Raw genomic sequence first — 27,778 nt, 5'->3', positions numbered from 1 at the left:
TGACTATTACCAAAACGAATAGCCTGCTATAGGCTAACTAAAAGTAATAATTTAAGCTCTGATTTAAAACTATGCAAGTGGAAACCAATATACAAATTAATAATACTGATAACTATAATGACCCTGCACCACAACAAACATCTCAAGAAACATGTAATGTTAAGGGTCAACAGCATCATCAGCACGCTGGACATACTAACCGTAACACTCACACTGCCAATAGCAAAGCTTTACAAACACTTCTTTAGTTCACGGAGTACACATTTAATGCTTACTCTCTCTTTGTAGTCTGTGTGAAGCAGAACACTTTGCTCTTCATCTTTCTTGGCACTGACTGTAGACCGACTCACGTTGAAGGCTAAAGTCTAGGGGTCTTTAAGGGAGTTAACGAGTAAGCCATTAGTTAATCTTCTCCCGCTGTGCTAAAAAATAATAAAGCAAAAGTAATAAAGTTGGAGACTAAGCGCCAGAGCCTCAGCCTGTCCCAGTGCAAAGACAAGGAAAGGAGACAAGTTTTATACCGCAATGGACCCTGCAACATTTTCCAGGAAGCTCTGGTGCGCGCGCAAACAGCTCATCCTGATACTCGCCCCGCTACTGCTGCTCCCGCTGCTCTTCGTTGTGCCACCAAAGGTAAAGAGTTGATAAAATCAGTCACCTTCTGCAATGGCCTTTTGAACAGAGAGGATAGTTATATCCTATGTAACTACTATGCGTTACAGCACCAGAATTATGTCACACAGTTGATTAAAATAATGTAAATATATGCTGATATTGATATTACTTTTTCCAGTTGAATAAAAGCATGGGTACCTGTTTCTTAAAGGGATAGTTCACCCCAAAATACAAATTCTAACGCTTGTGTCGTTCCAACCCGGTATGACTTTCACTCTCAGAAAAATTGTGCAAAAATGGTAGGGCTACCTTTAGGGGTAAAAGTACAACAGTATGTCACCTGGGCAGTACCCTTAAAGTCGCCATTAAATCAGTTTTTTGGCTTTTAGTATGAATATGTTAGCCTTACTGTTATCATAAGCGAGTGTGCTCCAAAACAATGACAAAATTTGCGTTTAGAAGATATAAGCATTCAAAATGTACACTTCCGTCATCAGATTTTCTGTCCAATCAAATGCAATCTATATAGCATCCCACCCCCAAATAGACGCTGAAGCTGTGGCTAAAATTAATCACATTTACTATTTTCTTCATGGTGAATGGCACATAATGCACTATATAGGAGACAGGGAACAATTGAGACAGTGTTAATATGCTTTCCATTGGGGCGAATGAAGTCTGATTTCATGTTAGTGTCACGTGAACCATCGCAGCGCGCACACAGTCTGCTCCGGTTCAGAGACACGATAGCACAGAGCGGATCATGTGCGCAAGTCGCCACCAAACAGCAACCTTCCGTTCTCTCTCTTGAACCCAACATGGAAGTGACTTAAATTGCAATTCATCGACTGGCCACTCAAAAATGGAGTCAATCCCATAGACTTGCTGCGCGTTTCAAGGCACCAGTGGGCCTTTAAAAGGACATCTTTGTATATAAAAGGTGCCTATTAGTGCCTAAGGCCGTTTTCACACCTGAAAGTCACCAAGGCCCGAAACGAAGTTCATGTTTTGATACATTTTATACATTCAGTTAGTTTTGGTTTGGTTTCACATTGCAATTATGCGAGCGGACTAAAGAACTTTACATGAGATACTTGCGTCCACTCGTCATCCCCTATGTGGGCTGCATCTGGACATTGATTGGTTTGTAAACGGACGTGCGTCTGACGTCAGCGTCTTTGACAAGAATGAATGAACGGACGGACGCATATCGTTACGTTTAAAAGTGGACATTTCAAGCTTTATATACACATATTTCTCATGTTTGTGAGACAAGTATCCTGCTGAGTTTTGGTTTATTTGAGACGCGATCCAGTTCATGTGCAAAGCATGTGATCACTCCCGTGATTATTGTCTGCTATAGACTATTTGCTTCTTATTTATTAAATCCAGGCAATTATCTGAATAAATGTTCTTTAAAATTAAGATACAATTACAAAACGAAATTCACAATAAAGAAAGGCTTTCTAAGCAAAATCATACAAAATTTCTTTCAAAATCATTTCTGACCTTCTGTCTTCAGACATATTGCGCATCTTTTCAATTTTCATAATCAATGTAGCCTAGATGAAATTTAAAAATAACATTATAATAACATAACATAAACAGGAACTTCCTGTAAATGGTCTGAAAGTACGAACCATACAGAAAATGCTTTCACACTAGAAACGAACCGAACCTTTGTTCATTTTGATCCGGACCAAATTTCGTCTGTTTGGTCCGGACCGTGGTACGGGGGAGGTTTCACACCGGTAATTTTGATTTGGACCAAACTGAAAAGTCAGAAAATCCGGACCAAACAAGGTAGGTGTGAAAGCGCCCTTAGAGTAGCAATACGAACCTTAAAGGTATCATTCACCCAAAAATTCTAATTTTGATATCATTTACTCACCCTCAAGTTGTTCCAAACCTGTATGAGTTTCTTTCTTCTGTTGAACAAAAAGATGATATTTTGAAGAATACTATAGAAATCAATGGCTACAGTCAACTGTCCAAAGTGTCCTTTTAAAGGTACTGCCCCAGTCACAAGCTGTTGTACCCCTAAAGGTAAAACACTACATAAAGTCCAGGCCTGGTCCTCTCTCGTCCTTCACTGTCGTCGCTCCTTTTATGCGTCCGAGCTCCTCCGTGAGAGATCCGAGACCGGTGTGACGCACAACTGGCGCTCATCATCACTCACTCACCGGCCTCGCGTCGCTCTCTCGCGGCTTTCGCTCATCATGCTCGTCACATACCCCCATCGCCCCTTGGGGGTAAGGACAGACGAGAGAAAAGGAGCCGGAAGCATGAGGAGCGACAGAGACGAGAGAGGGGAGAGAGGGAATAAAAAATAATAATCCTGGTACGGTTCCCTGACACACTGCCGCTCGGTCCTCAGCCAGCCGAGAGGCTCTTCCTCGTGGTGCCATGCAATGGCACTGGATGCTCGGTTGACGGCTTAATCCTCCTCCGCCCCCTGGCGGCCGGCGGTGGCTCCTCCTGTTGAGGGCAGCCGGCAGCGTGCTCCCTGCTCCTCCCCATAATGGTGGATGGTAACAGGCTCCAGCCCACGGCGATCGCCGGCGACTCCTCCAATCCCTCTAAGACGGCAGCCACCCCACCTCAACCTAGGGGCACGGCAGCGAGTTCTCCGTCCCAACCGATCTTCACTCGCTCCAGCACCACTGCCTCGGGCAGCCACTCATGATCTTTATTCTTCTGCGCTGCCCGACCTCCTCAGCACCGCGATCCCCCTCAGCAGTGAGGGCTCTCCGACAGCATGTCTCTCCTTCCTCCCGGGCTTCGGCACCAATGTAATAAGGTTTGTTGTTATGGGAAGAAGGAGTCGGGAACCGGCGAACGTTAAAAGACTTTGATAAATAATAAACAAAATGAAAGTAAAAGCGGCAGGCCCTCACGGACGACTGCCGGACACACATACCAAAACGTAAACAAAACACAACATAAAGTCCAGGCCTGGTCCTCTCTCGTCCTTCACTGTTGTCGCTCCTCCTTTTATGCGTCCGAGCTCCTCCGTGAGAGATCCAAGACGGTGACGCGCAGCTGGCGCTCATCATCAATCACTCACCGGCCTCGCATCGCTCTCTCACGGCTCTCGCTCGTCCTGCTCGTCACAATCATATTTAAAGACCTAAGACGGGGATAATTTGCATATTCATGGTTCCACATATACTAAATGAATCAAGGGTATAGAGTTACATTCAAGCTATTTTAAGTCATGAATAAAAAAAAATTCACAGGAAAAAAACGTTTAAATATGTAATTTTGGTGATCAAACATGAGTTTTAAGGGATACAATGATTGACTACAGGGGGACTTTAAAACAATGCCTAAGGACTTTAACGCTCAGGCAGGTTTACACTAAAATGAAAGTGCTGCCCTCTGCTCTGGGAATGTGGTTAGTGAAATTTTTGCTGATGAACATTTACACCTGCTTCCCTACAGAAAATGAATTTCCATTTAGTTACAGTAATCCTTATTAACTCATCCCTGGATCTACACATCCATCTGTTTCTTTGTCAGGAGGGCAAATGTTTGTATGTGGTGCTTCTGATGGCGGTTTTCTGGTGTACCGAAGCACTCCCGCTGGCGGTGACTTCCATGCTTCCCGTGTGCCTCTTCCCCACCATGGGAATTCTGCCTTCTAAAAAAGTCTGTCCGCAGTACTTCCTGGAGACTAACTTCCTGTTCCTAAGTGGTTTAGTGATGGCATCTGCTATAGAGGAGTGGGGTCTCCATCGCCGTATAGCCCTCAAGGTGCTGAAGATAGTAGGAGTGAAACCTGCCTGGTGAGAAAAGAGGACCAAATATGCTTTTTACATTTTTAACTTTCTTTAGTGTGTAATGTTGCTGTTTGAGCATGAAAATTGTCTATAAAGTTACAAAGCACAAAGTCCACTCCAAAGGGAGTTATTCTTTATATTAGTAAACACTGATTCTGAACTCCGTGAAAGGCCTTCATTGTAGTCTTCGGTTTTCTTCCAGGAACGTAAACGTCACAATGTCCCTCATTTAAATAATCCTAAGGTATATGAAAAAAAAGGGGCAAGGCCTGGTTGAGTTGCATTAGTATTGTGTTGAAATTCGAGGTGGGTTGACCAATCGCACTGGTCCAGCCGAGCAATCAGAGCACACTGCGCTTTTTTAAAAGGAGGAGCTTCATAGAAAAAGGAACTAAACTGCGTTTCTCCAAAGCGTTTCTCTGTGAGCTAAGTTGATCGTAGAGACCATTGGGGCCAATAATTCTACAATCAGCTTAGGCTTAAGTTATGACGCTTTTGAGAAACACAGCTCTGAGTGTTGAACAATTTCAAATATGTGAAAAATAAGGTTTTTTTTTTTTTTTTTTTTTTTTACATTTAAGCATGAAAACCCTTAACAAAATCAAGGCTTTGTAAAAACACATAATAGGTTAAGTTTTAGCAATTGTAAATGGTAAACATGGAAATTTGATTGTTTACTCAAATATAAAATCTGGTAATTTTCTCAAATAGAAATAAATTCTATTATAATCGGTTCAACATTTGATAAATAGGAAAATTATTTCTGCTTATTTTTTATAACTTGTCTCATCCCAAATATTTGTCTTAAGTTTTCTCATACACAAAAACTGAAAAAAAAAACAACAACTTTTATTTGTAATATTACTTTGAAAGTATTATTATTTAATTCGTTTAACATAACTGCAGTGCTTTGTTTTACGTGTAATTTAATACTGAATGTATTTCTGTGGATAAATGGTAATATTTCACAGCGTGATATTCTTTTTATACATAAGAGCTTAATAATTTTATACTGTATTGTTTGTGGAGTTGTTTATCTGTATTTATTGGACAGTATGTGCAGACAGAAAAGTGTCCAGTGTCAGTTTCATATAGGCAATAAAATTCCCTCTGCTTTACTATGGACACAGTGTGTATATGGTCACATTTTATTGCACTAGTTATTGTGTAAAATATCCTCTGCTTTACTATGGACACAGTGTGTACTGTCTACTGGGTCACATTTTATTGCACTAGTTAGTGTAGAAATGGTTGCGTAATTTAGTTTATAAGGTTTGGCAGCTGAGATTCTACTTGTCTTTCTTTCCTTTCCAGGCTGATTTTAGGCATGATGATCACTTCCTCTTTCCTGTCAATGTGGTTGAGTAATACAGCCACAACAGCCATGATGCTGCCCATTGCTAATGCCATACTGGAAAGCTTGTTTGGAAATCTGGAGACTCTAAAAGAGAACTGCAAGGACAAGCGGGACCCAGAGGGTTGGTATTAGTGGGGAGAAATTCATATTCTGTGTATTGCAAGCTAATTAGGACATTTGTAACATTTTTATTGAATGTAATCATGACATCAGCATACTATTAATGATTCATTTGGTCTGAGAATATTTGTTTAATTATTTGTGTGTGGAATCAACCTGCACACATGACAAAATGATATAGGCCCTACAACCTGAATGGAGAACTTTGAGAAAGCTTTTTTTGTTGTCAGTCAAGCTTCCTTTAACGTATAAAGATACTGAGAAGCCTTCTTTTATTTAAAATGCAGGTTATTTATATTAGAGAGGTATTTCTAATTATATATTTAAAAAAAAAATAAAGATTCCATTGCAGGTGATTCTCAGGTGAAGATGCATGTGCTTCCTTTTGAAAAACAGACACTGACCACAGATGACAGGTAAGAAGAATTCATTTGTTACTTTTTTTGAGCAACCAACCTAAATATCAAACACAAGAACTTGACAATTTGATATATCTAATTCAGTCATTAAACTCTAGAGGGCACAGGCTGATTGGTCCTTTATATGCAATCTGCAAGCAATTGCATCATTACTGCGTGGCACAAGCTGATTGGCCTCTGCTGATCCTGCAGCCAATGAGATTGCGTGCTTAACATTTAAATAGTCTGGTTCAGTGTTTGCTCTAGGTTAGTCCTGCAATGTGCTATCAGAGTTCCTCTGAAACCCTCCACCTCCCCCAGCTCCACCTGCCTAGATCTGCTACAGGTTTTATGTGCCTATTTATGCAGCAGCAGCAGCAGCATATCTTTCATGTCTGTGTCTATTAGCAATAGTGATGGGAGAAACTAAGTTTTTCAAAACTTTGAATTAATTGAACTAGTTGCTTTGCAAAACGATTCAAGCTCAAAACGCCACACGCTGGTGAACCCTGCTGGCCTGCTGGTGTAAATGCAGTGAAAACACAGCCCAAATATCCATAAAAGCACCTTTTACAGACCAACTGCAAATGTTTTATTGTGGGTGTAAACTACGAAATGCAATGAACAAATCAACTAATACCACTAAATATGGCTCTATAATATGTTTTTTTTAATTATTAAATTGAAGGGCTTGTTTTATGGAGTGCTAACTACAAACTCTTAAAGGGTTAGTTCACCCAAAAATGAAAATTCTGTCATTAATTACTTACCCTCATGTCGCTCGACACCCGTAAGACCTCCGTTCATCTTCGGAACAGAAATTAAGATATTTTAGTTGAAATCTGATGGCTCTGAAAGGCCTCCATTGGCACAATGCACGGTTCACTCTCAAGAACCTTAAAAGGTACTAAAGACGTCGTTACGAAGTCCATCTCACTACAGTGGTTCTAAAATAAGTCGAATCATGATTCGGATCGCGTGTCAAACCGCCAAACTGCTGAAATTTGGCGATCCAAACTGCTGATTCGACTCACTGATTCATAACGCTTCGAAGCTTCATGATGCCTTGTTTTGAAATCGTCATCACTATATAAGTCGTTATTTAGGGTTTTTTTGCGCACAAAAACTATTCTCGCCGATTCATAAAGTTATTTTAGAACCACTGTAGTGAGATGGACTTCGTAACGACGTCTTTAGTACCTTTTAAGGGTCTTGAGAGTGAACCGTGCATTGTGCCAATGGAGGCCTTTCAGAGCCATCAGATTTCAACTAAAATATCTTCATTTCTGTTCTGAAGATGAACGGAGGTCTTACGGGTGTCGAACGACATGAGGGTAAGTAATTAATGACAGAATTTTCATTTTTGGGTGAACTAACCCTTTAATACTTATTATTCCAATTTGTCATGAAATGTCTACAAATGTATAAAACTGATCCGAGATCAGGTAAAAATCATATATAGACACTAGTTCATGGGTTCAAAGAGATCACAGCAAACTATTGAAATTACGTGACTTTGGCAGTTAGATGCCACTGATCTATAATTTATTTAGATCAGTGTTTGATGCACGCTCCGTGCATCATTTCATAATTTCATCCAACTGAAATCAACTGCGCATTTGACGAACAAAAAGCTGGTCTAAAATCAATAGCGCAGTATTTGTTGTGTTATTTAAAGGCCGCATTAGTAATATGCGCCTATAGGCGGGTGCACAACATGCGTACACTCTGCTTATTACACACACAAGGATGCGCAGCAGCACACAAACATTTTTAAATATGAAAAATAAAAGGATTCCTCTCTGGAGAAGTGTTCAGTCTTTCCACTCGAATCTAGTGTAATTATAATCTGGAGTCCATTGTTAAATTTAAAGTTTTTTATAAATGTTCTCATGTGAATATGAAAACGTATTAGATCATCCTTTCATACTCTTAAATATTAAAGTCTGACTCATTACTTTGAGATTCTGTCCCCTCTGTAACCTCACAGACCTGACTGGACCGACAGATCAGAGCAAACAAATATGGAAGTGGTCAGAAGAGAGGCGCAATACCAGATGAAAGTGTGGAAAGGATTTCTGATTTGCATACCTTATGCCGCAAGCATTGGAGGAACTGCAACCCTCACTGGCACAGCCCCCAACCTGATCCTGGTTGGTCAGCTCAAGAGGTATATAATTTTCCCATGGTTGCCATGGTAAATTACCCTAGTAATAGTTTTGCATTCATTCTTTTATTCATCTACATTCATTTAGCAGATGCTTTTATCCAAGGTGACTTGTATAACAGGAATCCAACATAAGCAACTGAACAGTGAAAAGTGCTCAGGAATGATAGACATAACAGGCTAGATAGACATAGAGGCACAGTGAAAGAACAGTATACTATTAACAAGAAAAACTACTACAAGTGCTGATGGAAGCGTTGTGATTATTTTGTGTAGTTATGGAAATATTTATAATGAATATTGTCAGCTCTGAAATGTTTAATTGGCAGAAATTAAATGAGTATTTTGACAATATCAGTGCTAGATGATATGTTATTATCTGCAGTCATCTCCATTCACTCTCTCAATCAAACAATGTCAAAGATAAGAATCTTTATTCAGGCCAGGCTTTAGTATGCAGAATTAAATCAGTGCTATCCAAATGAGATCATTAGCTTTAATTAAATACTAACATGAATAACATTTCATTTCTCAGAACCACTATGGGCTTTATTTGTCCTGTTCACTTTCTTGGCTCACTTTTACTGTTTTACTCTTGTAGTCTATACTTCATACAGTATATGTGGACTGCTGTGTGACACACAATCTTACACGTTTGAACAGTCATCTGGCAGTGAATGTGCCATTTATGTAATGCAATGTTTCAATGAATGAACTAACAAGAATTTTGGGTGCCACATACCTTTGAAAAAGCTGTTTAGTCAAGAAATTAGGTCACCAACAATAAGGCAGAATGGAACATAGTTTGGTTTCCACTCAGGATTACCACAGTTTCAGATGGCCGAAATCCCAGCTTCAGTTATCCTAGGCAAGACAAAGGATTTGAGTTTCCAGAATAATTGTCCTTTAGCAAAGAAAAGACATTGCATGAGATGTGATACTATCTTTGTAGATCAAATTGAGAACATTTGAATGGGCATATTTGTGGTCTTTTCACTGAATTATTAAATTCAATTCAATTCAATTCTAGGATCAAATCTGCAATGTTCATGAAGGAAACTAGATGGATTCAAGAATTCAGAGACCACAACTTAAAGAGCACCTATCATGGAATTTTGAAATTTACCTTTCATGTGTAACATAGATCTAAGTGAACAAAAACATCCTGTGATAGCTTGAAATATGACAGTGCACCGTATATATAGTTATTTTCTTTCAAAAGTAAGAGTCGACTCTGAGTCATTTTTAAGAATCGTTAGAAGACCGAAGCTTTTTCTCTGACTAGATGACGTCAACTTGTCAAGTTATTTGAATACGATACGCCCACTTATTGCGCTCCAAGACGCCAGTGAAAACTAGAAAACATCATGGCGACGAGACGCTGTGTTCTGAAGTGCGACTCAAAAGCAAACTTTTTTCATCTGCCCAAGGATGAGCATTTGAAGACTAAGTGGCTTGAAGACAAACCATACATCGTCGCGATTGAGTGTTTATTATTAGTCGTCAAATGTATGTTTCGCGATCTCAGGAAGCTTTTATTATGGACTTTTATTATGGCACATGGTATCTTCTTCGTCTGTCTGTACCATATATGGATTACATGTGCACAGAGCGCCCTCCGGCTGCCAGTATGAATTGAAAACAACACATAAGAGACTCAATCGCTCATGATTAGGCTATTTCTGCCCATTTTGAGGAAGTATTGAATAAAAAATACTCCTCTGTTTAGAAATTTGACAGACATCTGAGAATCTACCAATATTTCTCCTCATCTGCACACTTTTGAACTAAAAGCCCTGAGGGATGTTGATTTGTCGCGAGTCTTCGTGAGGAGTTTTTTTATGAATGAGATCAGCTGAGGCTCATATTACAATCAAACAGTACCGACGCGGTTTTCATATTCATAACTCCTGACACATATTAACAAATTACTGTCATTATAAGACTTTGATGGGCGTTCCGTTTCCGAGAATATCTGCACAGACTATACCAATCACAACTGACTGGGTCATCGGACCAATCACCGCAGATTAGCGTCACGTAAAGGCGGGGTTTTGAAAAGTGAATCACTAAAGGAATCATTTGAGAATCGCTGTCAAAACAGGTAAAAATAAATGCATATTATAAGAAAACTAAAGTCTTTTTTATCATTGCATGCATGCAAAACTGTTGTTGGGGACTTCTAAAACAATATTTGGAACATTTTAAATGCCATGATAGGTGCTCTTTAAGTGAAGGTGCTTTATATGTAGAAATCTTCTAATTTGATTGAAATTGAAAAACCTATCCATCTGACCTGTCATGGTTTGAGAATGGTCAAAGAACATCTTGTGCTTTGGTTTGACCTTTTCTGCAAAGGCATTCACATGATCAATGTCACAGATTTACCTAAGTAACCTAAGAAGTACAGAAACGTCCAGTTCTTCTTCCAGTCATCGTCATCATTTTTTTTTTCAAAATCATTCTGTTTATTCAAATAGGTTTAATGGGGAAAAATCCAGTTTTTGTGGCATCTACATAAAACATAGCTAAAGAGTCTAAATGCATAAGGACATAAAGATTGAGCACATATGAATCTGAAAGTGTAGCACCTGCTGTGGGGAAAGACTGGAGAGATAGTTTAGTGGATGTAGTTTATTGCAGCTATTGAGCTAGTTTGTTCATGACTTGCATGTAAATGATGCATTGTAGGCCAAATTTGTGAGTCTAGAATCAGATATACGAAATAGACATTTAACATTTCTTGCTTTAACTTAAAAGCTGGATAAGCATGAAGACCTCAGATTGAACTGACTGTCCTTAAGCTTGGCATACATATAATTCATAAATGTCATAAAATAAGAGATCAAAGGTATATGCTGTTTTGTGGAAATATTAACAATGCAGTGTTGTGGTTCAACCTTTGATTTTATAGATAGATAAATTCTCTGTGAAAAAGGTGAGCTGCATATATCTCAAATTGAAACTTACTGAGAAATAAATGCAGTGTATATTTGTTTCTTGCATACTTCAGATGTGATTAGGTTTTGTGAATATAATGTAGTAACTCATTTGGTGACAGCCTCCAATCATTTACCATATTTCATCACTGATGTTTAATCGGCTAAGAACGTTGTCTCATAATGACTAGACAAAAAGGAGAGACAAAAGAAGAGCTGAGGTGACACAAAATATCGCTTTGCAGCTGATTTGACCACCAGTAAAAATTTTTACTTTAAATGAAAAATGTATTAGAATGAATTAGAATTAAAAATAATTATTAATCTGGCTCTGTAAGAAAAGATGACTTAATAGATATACAAAACAGCTGACACTCAATTTTTCCTCCTTAGTTTAAAAATGACTGTGTATAGGCCTATCAAGCTAATTAAAACTCCTGTTTTCATGTCCTCCAGACAGCCTTATCTTAAAGTTATGATAAGGACAAAAGATTTATGTACAAAGGCATACTTATAAATGCTAAGAATAGCGCATTAGTGATGTTTTTTTTTCAGCTACTCTTTATGCTGGTTACTTTGACATGCCAGTAGGCGGCATTGCCACCTTTATGAGTGAGTCATTGAATAATTTACTTAATTGAGTCAATTGAAAACAAAAGTGATTAATTCAGGAATGAAACCCTTGCATGTTGCTTGGATACTGGCGATTCTGCTGTGGCATCCTGGGACCCCCAGAGGGCCCCAAGGCAGTACTATTGGAGGTCTGTGGAAAATGGTTAAAACTATTTTCATGGGCGGAGCAAAAAACTATCAACAGTCAAACTAATTGCAGCGTCTTGTATGTTTGTGTCTGTAGCTACTTCCCTGAATGTGACCTCATAAACTTCGGCTCATGGTTTGTCTTCGCCTTCCCGCTCATGCTCCTCTTCCTCTTTCTGGGCTGGATCTGGATTGCTTTCCTCTATGGCGGGATCAATACACGGTAAATATACGCAGCCTAAATGCAGAAAATGACACACGCAAACCATATCAGGGCTTTTCAATCTTTTACATGCCGCAGACCCACAAATATGATCATGCAAGGGAGCCCATCTTAAAATTATGAGGCAGCTATATATTTGTATATAAAAAAGACCCAATTTATACCATGAAAATAAATAAATGTGTAAAATATTATTATTATGTTACTTTACATTTATTATGTTTTTTCCTATTCAATACACTGTCAGAAAAAAGGTGCAGCTCTGTCACTGGGAAAGTATCCTACGGTACAAAAGTAAAAAGGTACTAACACGTAATTTTAAAGTACTAATATGTACCATTTAGGGGTAAGTAAAGTACAAAGACGTACCTTTTCACTTTAGGGTACTGCCCCAGTGACAGCGCTGTTCTTTTTTTCTGACAGTGTATAGTACTGTACTGTTAGATGTACTTAATTATTTTATTTTAGGCAAAATATTCAGTTGAATGTATATTTTATTTTTTTATTTTTTTAAAATACATGTTTACCTTTTCATTGTAAGATGTTATTCTCTGGACCCCAGTTTGAAAACCCATACATGAACTATTTTTTTACACAGACTTTGTATTAGCAAACAAGATGAACGGGCAGCCGCAGAAGCAAAAGCACTAGCTGTTATTGATGAAGACTATAAGAAACTGGGCCCAATAAAGTAAGTTGTGGAGCATTTTAACATATCATAAACACTTGTACTAATAGTCTGTTGTGCTTTCCGACATGAATTCTTTTAAAATATCTTCTCCTCTCCTAGGTTTGCAGAAGGATCTATCGCTTTCTTTTTCGTTATTTTTGCCATTCTTCTGTTCACGCGAGATCCGAAGTTTGTAACAGGATGGTCAGTTTTCTTCCCCAAAGGGTAAGACATACATCTCAGTGACAGATTTGGTGTCCCAATAAGGCGGCATCCATTTAATAATTTTAATAAATATAATCATTTACACTCTGTCACTATAGCATACTGTTTTATGTACAAGACATAGGTGCAAATAGTATCTGCCACTATTTATAAGTATAAATAGCATCTAACTACTACTTACACTTAGAAAATACTGCTATTTGTTACGTAGTGTAAATAGAAATCTATCGCAATCTATAGCATCTATCGCAAATAGCCGCTGCCTTTTAGAATAATGATTTTCAAGTTTTAGGGTGTCTATTCATAGGTTTTGAATAGGTTGACCTTTTTAGAATTCTATCAAAAATGCCTGAGGTACTATTTTCCCCTTCCATGTTTAACTCTATAAATACAAACAGCTTCATAAAATGTCCTTCTTTTAACAACATAAATTGCCTAACTAATGATCATTATAATGTGTCTACCGTCACCTAAACTGAGACAATGTTTGAATGCTAGTGGTCATAATTTATTATCTAATACATTTCACTACTATACAATAGCACTATATGTATTCCTCCATTATGTTAAGGTCAAATGCATTTAATGTGTGCTAAAACAAACATCTGCCATTAGGATTTTGACTATTCTTCATGATTAATGCTTAATTGATTTATTTTGAAAAATAAAAATTCATAAAATATAAAAATAGTGCTGTTTATAATCAATCATTGAAATTAAAGGTTAAAGTCTTAAAATATATTCTATGCTAATGTTAAGCATTTTGAGCAAAAGTTCAAGTGTTTCCACTTAGATGGGGGGAAAAAAGTCAATACATATTTAAATAAGACAATCCAGCAATAAAGACTTCCTCCTTCCTTTTTTTGTGGTCCATCACACTAATGCACTTAGACAGAGGTTCAAAAATATGGACCATTTGATCTGCTCCCTCCACTGAGTTAACCTTTTTCTATCTGCAGGATGTCGGTTCATCTGAGTCATACCTGAGCTCCTAAGATAAACCCTCAACAAGAGAAATAGAAACATAATAATGTGTGCATGGGTGATTCAACACCTATAGATGAGAGGAACATGATTGAAAACACGCTGTTTCTGAACATGAGATGATGAATTGGTTAGCTGGGTTATGACAATTAAATTGATGCAGTGGATCATATTAATGTGCTGAGATGTGAAATCAGGATTGCTGCTGGCATTAATGTCTTGTCTGTAAAATTGCTTTGACATTTTCATTCACACAGCATATCTTATTTCCAGATGTAAATGATTTAAATCTATTTAAAGTACTTACAACTATAAGACATTTGAGGGTTTATTATATATATGTAAAATGAAAACTTCATGTTTTCTGCCATGTCTTTTTAAAATCCATTATTATCCCCATTATGGTTGCAACCAATGTCAAGTAGTATTAAAGGTGCACTCAGTATTTACCCTTTAGCCTCACTATATTCTCAGTAGAACAATTAAAAACAAAAACAGCTCATTTATAAGTCACACTGAATAATTCCACTTTTCCTAACTGTTGCTAACTGGAGCTTGAAATAAGAAACACTGAATGATATAACTGCTTCTCCCTGAATGTCTATGTGTTTATTTCCCTTCAGCTATGTATCTGACGCTGTTATTGGAGTCATCATCATCTCCATCCTCTTTTTCTTTCCATCCCAGCGTCCATCTCTCCGCTGGTGGTTCGATTCAAGAGGTTAGTGGGTGGTTTATTGATTTTCTGTTTTGTCAGCTGCGAGAATTAACTATGGACTGTAAATTTATAAACTTGAAACTGAAGAAACTCAACAATCAATCAATATTGTTAATATTTATATAATAAATCAAGCCCCTAAGAGATTTTAGGCTGGAATTTTGTAAAGTGGGACATTTTTCTGATTTTTGGCAGACACAAACATTGCCGTTACATTCAGTCATACACCTCAGTAACTTTCCTAGCACAGTTTATTCTACCAGTCAAAAAGATTTCTAGAACACATGTGGTTAATGTTGAATAAGACGAGGAATGTTAATGATTCGGATTAGTGTGTCTAGAGAGATTCAGCAGAGAAACTGTGTGCAGAGAGATTATATTAATCTCAAACAAATCTCCCCACTTATCACCTGTTTCTTTTACACTAGTCTAAATTTGGAAAATCAGTGTCCTAATTTTTAATAATCCATCTCTAGTTAAACATTTTCTAAATATGCATCTAAAATTTCTAGTTGGCTTATTAAAATTTCTGTAAAATAATACATTTGAGTATTGGTGAAAAATTGTGTGCTGAAATAAAAATACATGTTTTCATTTCTGGAAGTGGAACAGCAGTGTAAAGTGTACATTATACATTTGGCAGAGGCTGTTATCCAGAGCAAGTTACATTCAATGTTTACATCTTATCATTGTAGTTTTCTTGGAAACAGAACTGAACCCATGACCTTGCCATTGTTTGGCCAGTTGAGCAACAGATAAGAAACTGTAGTACTATTATTGTCAGCTTTGCTGAGATGCCTCCTACATGGCTTTCTGTTCGTTTGGTGTCTGAAAAGTGAATTTGTAAAGTGTTTTGTACATCGTATTTTAAGCTCAGTACATTCAACATGTTCCCTGTTGTTTGCCTAATAAGATTTTTGTTGTGCTGACCTTTTGAGGTTGAATCAGCACAGTAATAATTATAAAGTGAATATTAATCGATAAAATCAATGCGTTGTATTGTCAACACATTTTTTCTTTTCTTTTTTACAGTGTACTTCAATTTAAGTTTACACCACATGGATTTTGTGATAGTAATATTCTATAAGGGCTAAATATGCTGTCTAAATCATACTTGTATAAATCACTCAGTTGCTCATAGGCTGTATTTTACATTAAAGGCTGTGAAATCTGGCAGCATCAGACATTCTGGAGTCCACATTACCATTTTTAGTATCAAATTTGCTGTCAGGTGCTGCTCTCAATTTGCTTTCCTTGCGCAGTTCAAAAGATGTAATCAAATTCAGAAGTCAAGCACACAGCAGTTCCTGTAGAGGTTTTGAATGTTAAGCAAGTTGTAGAATGTAACCGTCTTAAAATCAACATGTTTCAATATGTTATATGTGTTTCAGAACAATGGTCGATTGACATAGATCTGTCAATGAACAAATCTCCTAGACATATACTATCATACTATTATCTCTTTCTTTCATGTGTGATTTGCACTTTAGTGTCAGAAATGGTCAGTCGGCTTGAGGTCATTTTAATTTCCATTTTTGTCTCCAGCTTCAAATACGCCATATGTGCCCCTGTTGTCATGGAGAAAAGCTCAAGAGTGTGTGCCATGGAATATTATCTTGCTGCTGGGTGGTGGATTTGCAATGGCCAAAGGCTGTGAGGTATCTCATTATCTGCTTTTCACTCTTTGGATTGAATTACTTGTCACCAATTGTCACCAATTCATAAAAGGTTCTAATGCATTCGATCTGTTGATAATTCACTGGAAGGCAATGTTGAAATTTAGAATAAATTGAAATATCTGAACAAAACATTGCGTCTTATGAGAGTGTACACTGGTGTGTCAGTGTAAACCCTAACCTTAACTTGTTTTTTGGCAATAGGAGTCAGGGTTAGCAGTATGGATAGGAAACCATTTGCAACCTCTCGCCCAGGTCCCTCCAGCTGTCGCAGTCATGCTCATCACTGCCTTCATCGCCTGCTTCACTGAATTTGCCAGTAACACGGCCACCATCATCATCTTCCTTCCTGTCATCGCTGAACTGGTACAGACAAACAATATTTTTTATATATTATTATATTTTTTATAATTTATTAAATGTATTTTCTATTTTAATATACTTTAGAATGTAATTGATTCATGTGATGGCAAAGCTGAATTTTCAGCAGCCATTACTCCAGTCTTCAGTGTCACATGATCCTTAGGAATCATTCTAATACTGATTTGGTGCTCAAGAATTTATTTTTTATTATTATCACTGTTCAAAACAATAACATTTTTTTGTGGAAACTGATGTTTTTGTTTTGATGAACAGACACTTTCTAAATGTCTTTACTGTCACTTTTGATCAATATAAATAAATGTATTAATTAGGGGTGTCCCAATATATCTTGTCACAATACCTGTATATCACAATACAAAACTGCAACAATATGCATCGTGGATATATAGTGACAATCCGTATTGTGTAAAGTTTACCCAAAACTATGTAAACTTCATAGTTCATACTCTATGTAAACAGAGTTTTAGTGTCAGTACTAGATTAAACTACTATACATAATGTTGAACATAATGTAATAATGCAATGGGGGATATTTGTGGGTCCTGATAATCTTGATCCAAATTACTTATGTTTCCAGTAAAAGGTGGCCTGGATTATTTTAAATATATCTGGTTAGTGACAGAGTTCAAGCATATTCATCTAAAATAATTCAGTATTTTCAGCTTCAGAATCATGAATATTTTTATTCTGGTGCATTGGTTTACAAGCACCAAGTCCAAGCCTATTCAATAATACCAGTTTCGCATTTTAATCAACAGGACATTTTTGTAAATTTTTTACCACGTCTTGGAGTATCGCAATATTATTGCATCATGAGTTCAGTATCGTGATATGTATCGAATTGTGACATGAGAGTATCGTTATACCCCTAGCATAAAAAAAAAAAAAATCTTATTGACCCAAACATATATGCTGCCAAATTGTGATGCATTAGATACTGTACTGCGGTATATTATAGTATTACACTGTAACATTACATCCACCAAATACTTTATTTTCAGGCCATCCGTGTGAAAGTCAACCCACTGTACTTCATGATTCCAGCAACTACTGGTTGCTCTTACGCTTTTATGCTTCCGGTGTCCACACCTCCTAACTCAATTGCATTTGCCTCTGGACACCTTATGGTCAAGGATATGGTAAGAAAACACATTAGAATCATGTAATCAGAGCATACAGATGTTGTTTTCAGTGGCAAAATAAGATGTGTGTGTGATGTTTACAGGTGAAGACAGGGTTTGTGATGAACATCCTGGGAATTCTGTGCGTGTCTCTTGCCATGAACACATGGGGTCTTCATATGTTCAATCTACACGTGTACCCTGATTGGGCAAGACCTTTAAATGCTTCCTTAGCAACTGTGGCTACACATACTGTATCAGCTATGAATATGACAGGCTAGAGAACAACTACAGAGATGGATATGGACACCCTTACAAAAATAAGTATACTTCAAGTTCATTTTAAGTATACTTTATGTAGGAAGTATACTAATATCAATGTACTAGTAGTATACTTGTAAGTGAACAATTTCAATACTACTTGGGACTAAATAGGCCCACTTTTTAGTGTATAAAGTGTATCAGTAGTAAACTTTGAGTACACAACTAATTCACAACTATATTTTTTGTTTGTACTGCAACTGTACTACTAGTAAACTATATAGTTTACTAGTTAAATACTTTTAGCACATTTTTTTGTTTATGAAAGTACACTTTGAAGTATACTCTCAGTAACCTAGGCCTACTAGTTTAGTTGTTTTGTACTGCAAGTATACTTGTAAGTTTTCTTTAAGTGAAGGGTTAGTTCACCCAAAAATGAAAATTCTGTCATTAATTACTCACCCTCATGTCGTCTGACACCCGTAAGACCTCCGTTCATATTCGGAACACAAATGAAGATATTTTTGTTGAAAGCTGATGGCTGAGAAAGGCTTCAGATAGGCCTCCATTGGCATTCAGTACATTTACACTCCCAAGACCCATAAAAGGCACTTAAAACGTCGTTACAAAGTCCATCTCACCACAGTGGCTCTACAATATTTTTACGATGCGACGACAATAGTTTTTGTGCGCAAAAAAAAATCGAAATAACACCTTTATCCAACTTGTTCTTGTCTTCCGTGTGTGTCTCCACGACGCATGCGCGAGAATATGACGTAGCGTCGGGTTTAACATCATACGTATAGTTTACTATTTATATATTATTTTTGCACTTTAAGTGTACTACAATGTTCCTATTTAGTTATAACTTTTATACTTGAAATATACCTTTAACTGTTCTTTAAGTAGTTTTGAAGTAAATTCCTATATACACTACCAATGGACTACACAAACATTTACAAACTCAGACAAACTTATAAATGTATAAAGAAACAAATGTAAGTTTATAAGACAGTGTGTAAAACTATGTGATAAAAGTATTATAGTCCTTACTACTCAAAAGAGTAAATAGAACTAAAAGCCAAGTATTAGAATACTTTAAGTATATCTCAAAAGATTGAATACAAGTATAGGCCAAATATACCATCCTAGTGTATATGACATTCTTCTTTCAGACAAATACAATCAGAGTTATATGGCAGCACAAAATTTGAAGCCCAAAAAGTGTATCCAACCATTATAAAAGTAATCCACATGGCTCTGGGGGGTTAATAAAGGCCTTCTGAAGCGAATTGATGGGTTTTTGTTAGAAAAATATCCATATGTAATACGTTATAAAGTAAAATATCTAGCTTCCGGCGGACCGCCTTCCATATTTAACTTTCTTCGTTAGTTGAATACGGAATGCGATCTGCCCGGAAGCTAGATACAGTATTTTACTTTATAAAGTTTTAAATATGGATATTTTTCTATGTATCGCTTTGCTTCAGAAGGCCTTTATTAACCCCCCCAGAGCGGTGTGGAACATTTTTATAATAGGTGGATACACTTTTTTGGCTTAAAATTTTGGGCTGCCATTCACTGCCATTATAATGCTTGGTCAAAAGTTTTTGTCAAAAGTGTAATTGTAAGAATATTTCTGAGAAGTATACATAAAAAGGCTGAAAGTATATTTTCTTATTTTTAGTTTAAAAGAAGTACTGAATAAACGTATTTTTTGTAAGGGCATCCATGCATACATATTCAGTCCATATTCTGTATATACTATAGATATAATAAGACTAAAGAGAATGGAAAAATTGCTTAACTGAGGGATTCCCGCTGTGGATGGATCAACACTATCATGACCTCACTTCCTGCTCAGCACTGCTCTTTTGTGCCTTGATACCACTTCACCAATTTGGGGCAGGAAATTTAAAAAAAATGTTTTAATATATCATATTTATATATGTAGTTTTAAACTAAACATGTTTGAAAATCAACATGTTCTCACTAAAAATAAATAATCATCTGCATATTTTTTAGATTGTAAGTTTGTTGTATGAATGTCAATTGTATTAATGTACATTTTTATTGTATTTATGGAATCTATGCAGTAATTAAGAATTATGTATATTTCTATGTTAAATGTTTATATGTTCATTATCCATAAATCTTAATTAAAGCTTGAATCCAACAAAATTATGCGAGTTGTTGACACACACAAAAAATTGACAAAAGAAAATATGACAACTGCCAGTAAATAAAAAATTTGGGGTTGTGGGAAAATGTAAATGAGGACCAAAACCAACCAAATGGCCTTTTTTTTAGAATACTTTATACATGTTACATGAACACCATTTAAAACCAGCAAGCACAGCACTACAGACTTCCCTTTTAAAATGTTGTTTTTGTATATCTTCCTTTTAAGGTTCATATAAAGATCAGTTTTGCTTTTTCTGCATGTCATGTGATGTTAGAGGTTGTGATTTGTGTTTGGTTCTCATGTGAATCTGAGCAACTGAATGAGTCAGTGTACATGTGTGTTCAGCATCCAGCTCAGAGTCATATGATTGGGTGTACTGTATATATGGGTGTATTTGGTGCCCAGCTCACTATGAGATGACCAGCTTTTCTTTGATGATGACCGACCTTTTAATGTTGAGATAAATCCATGATCTTCTAGGCTCCTAACCGACAGTAATGATGCCCTTAAGAAACTACCATATCTCTTTGTTTTCCCTCAGGTATGTAAATATTTTCTGCAATTATAAAAGATATGGCTCCAGATAAAGACATTTATAATGATTTTGATTATGATTAGCATATATTGTGAAAATGACAATGTGGAAGTAGACTATATTGGTTTATTACAGTATTATTGCACTACATAAAGTGTGTAGTTGTTGATTTTGCTATAGCAATTCATTACAATACCATGTAACACAATTAGTTATCAAATGTTTCATAATGAAACTTGCTATTTGTTTGTCTTTACACTGTAAAAAAAATGCAGGTCTCCAATTGAAGATTTTCTAGTGACCGATCACATCTAAATTTTTCAGTTGGCCAAATTGAATTTCTGTGAATTGATGCAATTTAATTCAATTCAAATTCAAGAAATTCAATTTGGCCAACTAAAAAATGTAGATGTAATCGGTCACTAGAAAATGTTCAATTGGAGACCTGATTTTTTTTTTACAGTGTATGTATGTATTATTATTTAGCTTTAATCAGATATTTCACAAAATTTTTATTTTTTCTGCATACCATTCCATTAAATTCATATACCTCACCTTCAGGCTAGGTTATTATACTGACACATTCAGTTCTCATATAGAGATAAATATTTTCCCTTTGTCTAATTTCTAAATCTCTTTCCTACTTATGTTTTGTGTGTATTAGAGCCTCAGTGAGGAACATTATGGAAATGCTCTGGTTGTGTTACTCTTTTCCGACAGCTCAGAGTGCAGGTCATCTGCTCGCGCTACTTGTTCTCTGTCTCCTAATGGCTGCTGTAACTGCCTCACTACTTTTCCACTGGCTCATAGACCTATTGAAATATGACGTTCAGACGGCATTGGTTGCAGTTGGTATCTATGCCACAGCTGTGTTTATCCTGTCATCTCTCATCCATCCGTTCCGATGTGCCTTCACATTAATCTTCCCGACACTATTTACCCAACAGGGCCGCAAACTGCTCTTGTCCACATCTGTGATGATTGTAGTCCTCTACATTCTACCCAACATGGCTGCCAACATTGCAACTCTAACGCATGTTGTGAAATGTGCATCAGAAAAACTCTCTCAAAGTCTTTTAAGCAGCTCAGAGCTCATCAACACCATCAAGGACAATATAGTCAGAAGCGCAGAGGAGCGCGTGGAAAGCAGTTTAATGCAAACACTACGTGATTTTGATCACACCACAAATATTAATGTCTCAGAAGTGAAGGGACGGTTGCATTTTTTGAGTCAGCGAGTGCAGGAGGATTTCTCTGAAGTTAAAAGTCAAGTACAGGACCTGAAGCTGCTATTCAGCAGGATCTTTGCAGCTGTTTTTGTTCTGTATTTGTTTACAGAGTCTGTCATGTACCTTCGCTCTTATTTGACGTCTGTAAGATTTGACAACACGTATATCACAGGAGGGCTCAGGAGGAAAGCAGTCGAAAAAGGGATCGCGGTTGAAGCAAAGGATGTGAAAAATGGAGTAAACTCCACCAGTTTCAGAATAACTAAAAGGGAACTTTTCAAATGCCTGTCTCCTGCTCTGGTGATCACTCTGTATCTGTTAATGACAATATTTTTGATAGTGCTGGACCATTTCTTGTATTACTTGGTGAAATCAGGTGGTCCTTGGATTTCAAACATACCATCCACCAACATCAGCATCAACGTCAACTTCAAGGTAACCCACTCCACCAGTTTCTCATTAAAATACAGATATACTGATGAAATATAACTCCAATAACATGCATTCCTTTTACATTTCTACTAATGAAAATGTACAAAAAGTAATGAAGTGCTATAAAGACAATATTGTTCAAAAGCTCAATATTGAAAATATCATTAATAATTAATATATAATTAATTAATTTATTGCATTTTGATGTGCAGGCTCCTGCTCAAAATACTTATTTTAGAATCTCTCACATATAGTATAGAGCTTTCAAAGATTTGAGCTAAAGGCCCATTCACACCAAGGACGATAACTATAAAGATAAAGATAAAAATATAGTTCTAAAAATCGTTTTCAATATTAAAGAATAGCAGAGTTCACACCAAATCTAAAATGTTAATGGCACAGAGAAACAATATTGTTGGAATCACTTTCAGAACAATTTTATCCAGCTGATGATCGATAAAAACATTGACAGCCAATCAGAATCCATCCTGCTTTTAAGAGCTCGAGCATTTAAAGTGACAGACAAGCACGTGCTTAGAATAAAACGTTATCGTCCGCTGGTGTGGACCACTGAATGTAAAAAAATATGGACGTAGTGTCTGTGACGTCACCCATAGGATTCTGATAAGCAGTTTTGAAGCGTAAAGTAGGCCTACACTGTAAAAAAAAAAATCAGGTCTCCAATTGAAAATTTTCTAGTGACTGATCACATCTAAATTTTTTAGTTGGCCAAAATAAATTTCTGTGAATTAAATTGCATCAATTCACAGAAATTCAATTTGGCCAACTGAAAATTTTTGATGTGATCAGTCACTAGAACATTTTCAATTGGAGACCTGAATTTTTTTTACAGTGTAGGGACGAGCTGGCCGTTGCCATCTTGGCAGCGCGTCATCGCGCGTCAATCCCGGATAACAGAAAATGAGCAAAAAGGTGGGATCAAGCCTGTAGTGCTCCAGTCAGAAATTGAAGCTTTCGCGCCTCGATCGCCCCCCGGTGGCCGGTCCCAGTATAGCTCCTAAACCCCGCCTCTCCATGTATTTCAATGGGCGCGAGACACACTAAACTATTTAATTACACTTCAAATAATTGTTTCCTAAAGATGGTTTCTGTCATTTTAGGCAGTTTTTATTACAATAATTTCATTTCAAGTGTTCGTTTTTTAAATAAGTTTAGTTTTAGTGAGTTATTTGATGCTATAAAAACGGGGGTGTGACGTCATGATTGACAGCTGAGATTGACGGCTTCTCTGAGTGAAGTTGTCACTGAGGCACTAACGGACTTTTTTCTGGATTTTTGTGAGGAGATTGGAGCTTTAGCTTTCATTTCTACACTTCCATAACTGTTTATTTCACACCAACATAATTAATTATTCTGCATCTGTGAGAGTGTGGGCGGGCTTTTGATAATCGCGCCTCTACTTCCTGTTCTCTACTGCGCAACTCCGGTCCCGAGATCGCTACTGCGCAGACTCGGTCCCAAGATGTCAGCGCCGTGAGCGGGCCTATGAAAGCTTCAACTTTGGTCAGCGGAAGTCAATGGAGTCGCGTCGTCCATATTTTTTTACAGTCTATGGGTGGGATGCGTAACAGACAGCAAATAAATGGCTATCCACCCGTCACTCGAAGTGGCCACGCCCTTAATTATGCAGAACTTTAATGCTTTATATAATGTAAACGAATGAGTTACCCCCCTCACAGTTGTCATGAAGGGCAAAATTACCCGTATAGACCAAAACCACAATTTGTACCAGGCTGTAAACCTGTTTTATTCTGCTGTAAAGTTTGGCATTTTAACATGGGGCTCAATGAGATTCTGCTCCCTTATGGAGCCTGTCCCTAGTGGCCAGTCGATGAATTGCAGTATATGTCACTTCCGTATTGGCTTCAAGAGAAACTGCGGGAGGTTACCGCTTGGTGTGGACACTAATATAGTTATCTTTATAGTTATCGTTCTTGGTGTGAACGGGCCTTTAGTCTGTTATGTTTATTATTTACAATGAGACGTTAACTGATTTAGCATAAACAACTCACTGACATGTAATTTATAAGCTAAACGTGGGTTACATTTACAATTAAAAATCTAAAAAAAATAGGCCAATACAAGCCTATTTTACATTTTGAAGAATTGGCGGCTAATAAACAATGAAATCCTTAGGCTGCGCTATTGTATGATACTTATCTAAACTACGGTTAGTTTCAGGGGTGGACCTATGCTCTCTATTTTATTTCATTAAAAAAATCAGGTTCCCGTAAGAATCACATCGTGTTCATAAAATTACATAAAGTTACGTTTTCTAATGAGATAAAATTGTATATGCCTCAACTTACCTTTTTACCTCATCAGTCAAATTCTCCTACAAGCTCTGAGAATCGTATTGTCATGTTTACATCGTGTATATCGGAGCAGGTCTAGATTTTTTTCACTTCAATCTGAAATGTTGTCAAGTGAAAGTAGGCCTAAATGTTTCCCTAAATGAAAATAAAGAAAATAAGCAGGCTAGTTACTGTCCTCTATTGTGAAGAATAACGCTTCTCTCTTCTCTTCCCCTTTATCTTTCTAATCATCTCAGGTTGGAACAGAAGTGTTCCTTTGTAAGATCTTTGGTTCAGACTGTCAGCTTGAATTGTTCAACTTCAACAGAACTTATGCAGCCCTCATTCACTCGGATCCAAACGTGTGTGAGACCCAATTCAGTAAACTGAACCCTAGTGTAGTGATGGCGCTGGTGTTCCTCTATCTGTTCAGCTACACACTGCTGCCGCTGGAGGTTTACGCTCGACGCCTTCGGAGGAAAGTAGCAGCTTCTTTTTTCCAGCAGCAGGAGGAGAGAAGGGTTGAATTCCTTATTAAGAAGATTCAAACTAAACAAAAAGGAAAACAAAATGTTTTCTTTATAGAAACCAAACATCAAGATGAATATGTCTCTGGGATGACAGATCAGTTACATTAAATAATAGATCTACTCTTTAGGCTATATCTTATAGCCTACATTTTTACTGACTCCTACTGTACATACTGTAAATATCATATTAAAATAATACATTTACAGAATCAAATATTTTGTTCAACATTGATTTTTCCTAATTAACAAACTTCTCAATTCCATGTACAAAAGTATTAAAGCAAAAAAGTAAACCAAAATGTACAATTATTTTCTGACCAATTATTTATCCATGCACATCAACATTATTATTTAAATAGATGTGCCCTCATCATTTTTAATCAAAATAACTTCCGCTCCCTCTTGAAACAATATGTTTTCCTCTTGAGGGTTAAACAGTCACTCATATCAGAACGCAGCACCACGACCATCCAATAGAGTGGTGCAGGTATGACATAAATTTGTAGGCCAAAATGTGGAAGCGAGTTAACATTTGATCTCTTCCGGTTCCCTCTTCCAGAAAATCAATTGGTTTTTTGAATGGGTTTTTGTTTATGTGGCTGAAAAAAGGTCTGTGGTGAACACAAGCTCAAGACACTTTCATGTTTTATTCTACAACATAAAATACATCACTTTTTTAAGATGTTACGTGTCTTTACAAAAGGCAGTTGCTAACAAGTGGCTCAATGGGACTACAGAGGCTACATAGGACATTAAAGGTCCCCTTCTTCGCGATTCCATTGTTCAAACTTTAGTTAGTGTGTAATGTTGCTGTTAGAGCATAAATAATACCTGTAAAATTATAAAGCTCAAAGTTCAATACCAAGCGAGATATTTTATTTAACAGAAGTTCCCTTTCAAAGCCTACAGCGAACGGCTGGCTTGGACTACATCCTGGTATTTCCTGCTTTAATTACGTCAATAGAGCAGTAGAACAGACTAACCTCCACCCACAAAGAAACGCGAAAAAGGGGGCACGGTCTTGTTGCTGTCCCACGTGGAGAAGCGGACGGTCGCGTGGAGAAAAGGAACTGTTGCGTTGAGTGTGTTTATCGCCATGTCATCGAGACGCTGTTATTTTCATCCAGGAGTCAAATCACCTTTGTTTGGCTTTCCCAGGGACGCTGTAGAGATTATTGAACGCATACATCTCTCCGTTAAGAGGCGTGACCTTTCCAACGTGCACTAAGCTGCTGTCAAATTACAACACAGGAACCGCTTTCACGTGCGCTAAGCTGTGGTCGAATCACAGCACAGGAACCGCTTGCACAATCAGAACTCGTTACGAATTTCTGAAGGAGGGACTTTATAGAACAAGGAAATCACCAGCCGTTTTTAGGACAGTGGAAACAGCGGGATACAGATAAGTAAATAGTGTGAAAAATACTGTGTTTTTTTACACGCGAAACATGAACACATGTTATATTGCACACTGTAAACACAATCAAAGCTTCAAAAAAACACGAAGAACGGGACCTTTAAACGTCATCACACTGAACAGGTAACCTCAGTCCGCTTTTACAGCCTCGTTATGCTTATAATTGTGTTCTTATAAACTAGTCTAACTCAAACTCGACGTTCTGGGAAAATGTTACAACAACTCTCTCAGATAAAAACTGAAAGAGTTGTTGGAAGCTTAGTGGTGGTGATGTTGAAGTTGTGGTGTAGTCCGTTTATAACCTACCTTTAGCTCTTTACATCAACTGCAACTCTTAATACGATTAATTTAACAATAATCTCAAATGATTATTTAAGTATTATATATATATAGTTAAGCATTATAGTAATGGCTTCCAGAAAGTTAAAATAACAACGGCAGGAAGACAGTTTGGCCCGTTATGTGAGACCTCCTCAAAGTTCAACTCTGAGTTCACTTTCCTGTTGATGAAGAAACACGCAGTGAATAGACAACATTCGACAAGAGAGATTTAACATCATATCTCATACAAGCTGATTGAGACACATCCAAAATCAAGTCCTGCCCTATATTTTTCCATATCAGCCATTTCACTTGTCACAATAGAGGAAAAAACACCATTGTAACTTCCGTTTTATGGCGACTTTAAATTATTATAATTTTGTCTTTTGATGTTTTTAATTTATAGTACTGTACT

At 37.1% G+C, this 27,778-nt stretch overlaps 2 protein-coding genes across 3 annotated transcripts; both read left to right on the top strand.

Moving 5' to 3' along the window:
• Window positions 1-412: 412 nt before the first annotated feature.
• On the top strand, window positions 413-20,576 carry slc13a3 (solute carrier family 13 member 3). 2 transcript variants are annotated; one of them, XM_079826628.1, is made up of 13 exons: window positions 413-633; window positions 4,138-4,403; window positions 5,712-5,875; window positions 6,227-6,290; window positions 8,263-8,442; window positions 12,235-12,360; window positions 12,959-13,051; window positions 13,151-13,255; window positions 14,863-14,960; window positions 16,503-16,615; window positions 16,838-16,999; window positions 18,019-18,156; window positions 18,243-20,576. In XM_079826628.1, exons 1-13 carry the CDS (start codon window positions 526-528, stop codon window positions 18,417-18,419), a joined length of 1,794 nt encoding a protein of 597 aa, XP_079682754.1. In that variant the 5' UTR covers window positions 413-525; the 3' UTR covers window positions 18,420-20,576. The 2 variants fall into 2 exon arrangements, with proteins under 2 accessions (XP_079682754.1, XP_079682753.1); XM_079826627.1 differs by having other exon boundaries at window positions 483-633; window positions 6,215-6,290; window positions 18,243-20,573.
• Window positions 20,577-20,893: 317 nt separating this feature from the next.
• On the top strand, window positions 20,894-25,907 carry ocstamp (osteoclast stimulatory transmembrane protein). The gene is made up of 3 exons (XM_079826629.1): window positions 20,894-21,125; window positions 21,784-22,783; window positions 25,353-25,907. The coding sequence occupies exons 1-3, from the start codon at window positions 21,082-21,084 to the stop codon at window positions 25,731-25,733; spliced, it is 1,425 nt and encodes a 474-aa protein (XP_079682755.1). The 5' UTR covers window positions 20,894-21,081; the 3' UTR covers window positions 25,734-25,907.
• Window positions 25,908-27,778: the final 1,871 nt, after the last annotated feature.

Source organism: Gobio gobio (genome assembly GCF_949357685.1).
Source record: "Gobio gobio genome assembly, chromosome: 10".
Taxonomy (NCBI): Eukaryota; Metazoa; Chordata; class Actinopteri; order Cypriniformes; family Gobionidae; genus Gobio; species Gobio gobio.
The sequence above is the reverse complement of the archived record's forward strand: the minus strand, read 5'-3'. Positions and strand labels throughout refer to the sequence as shown.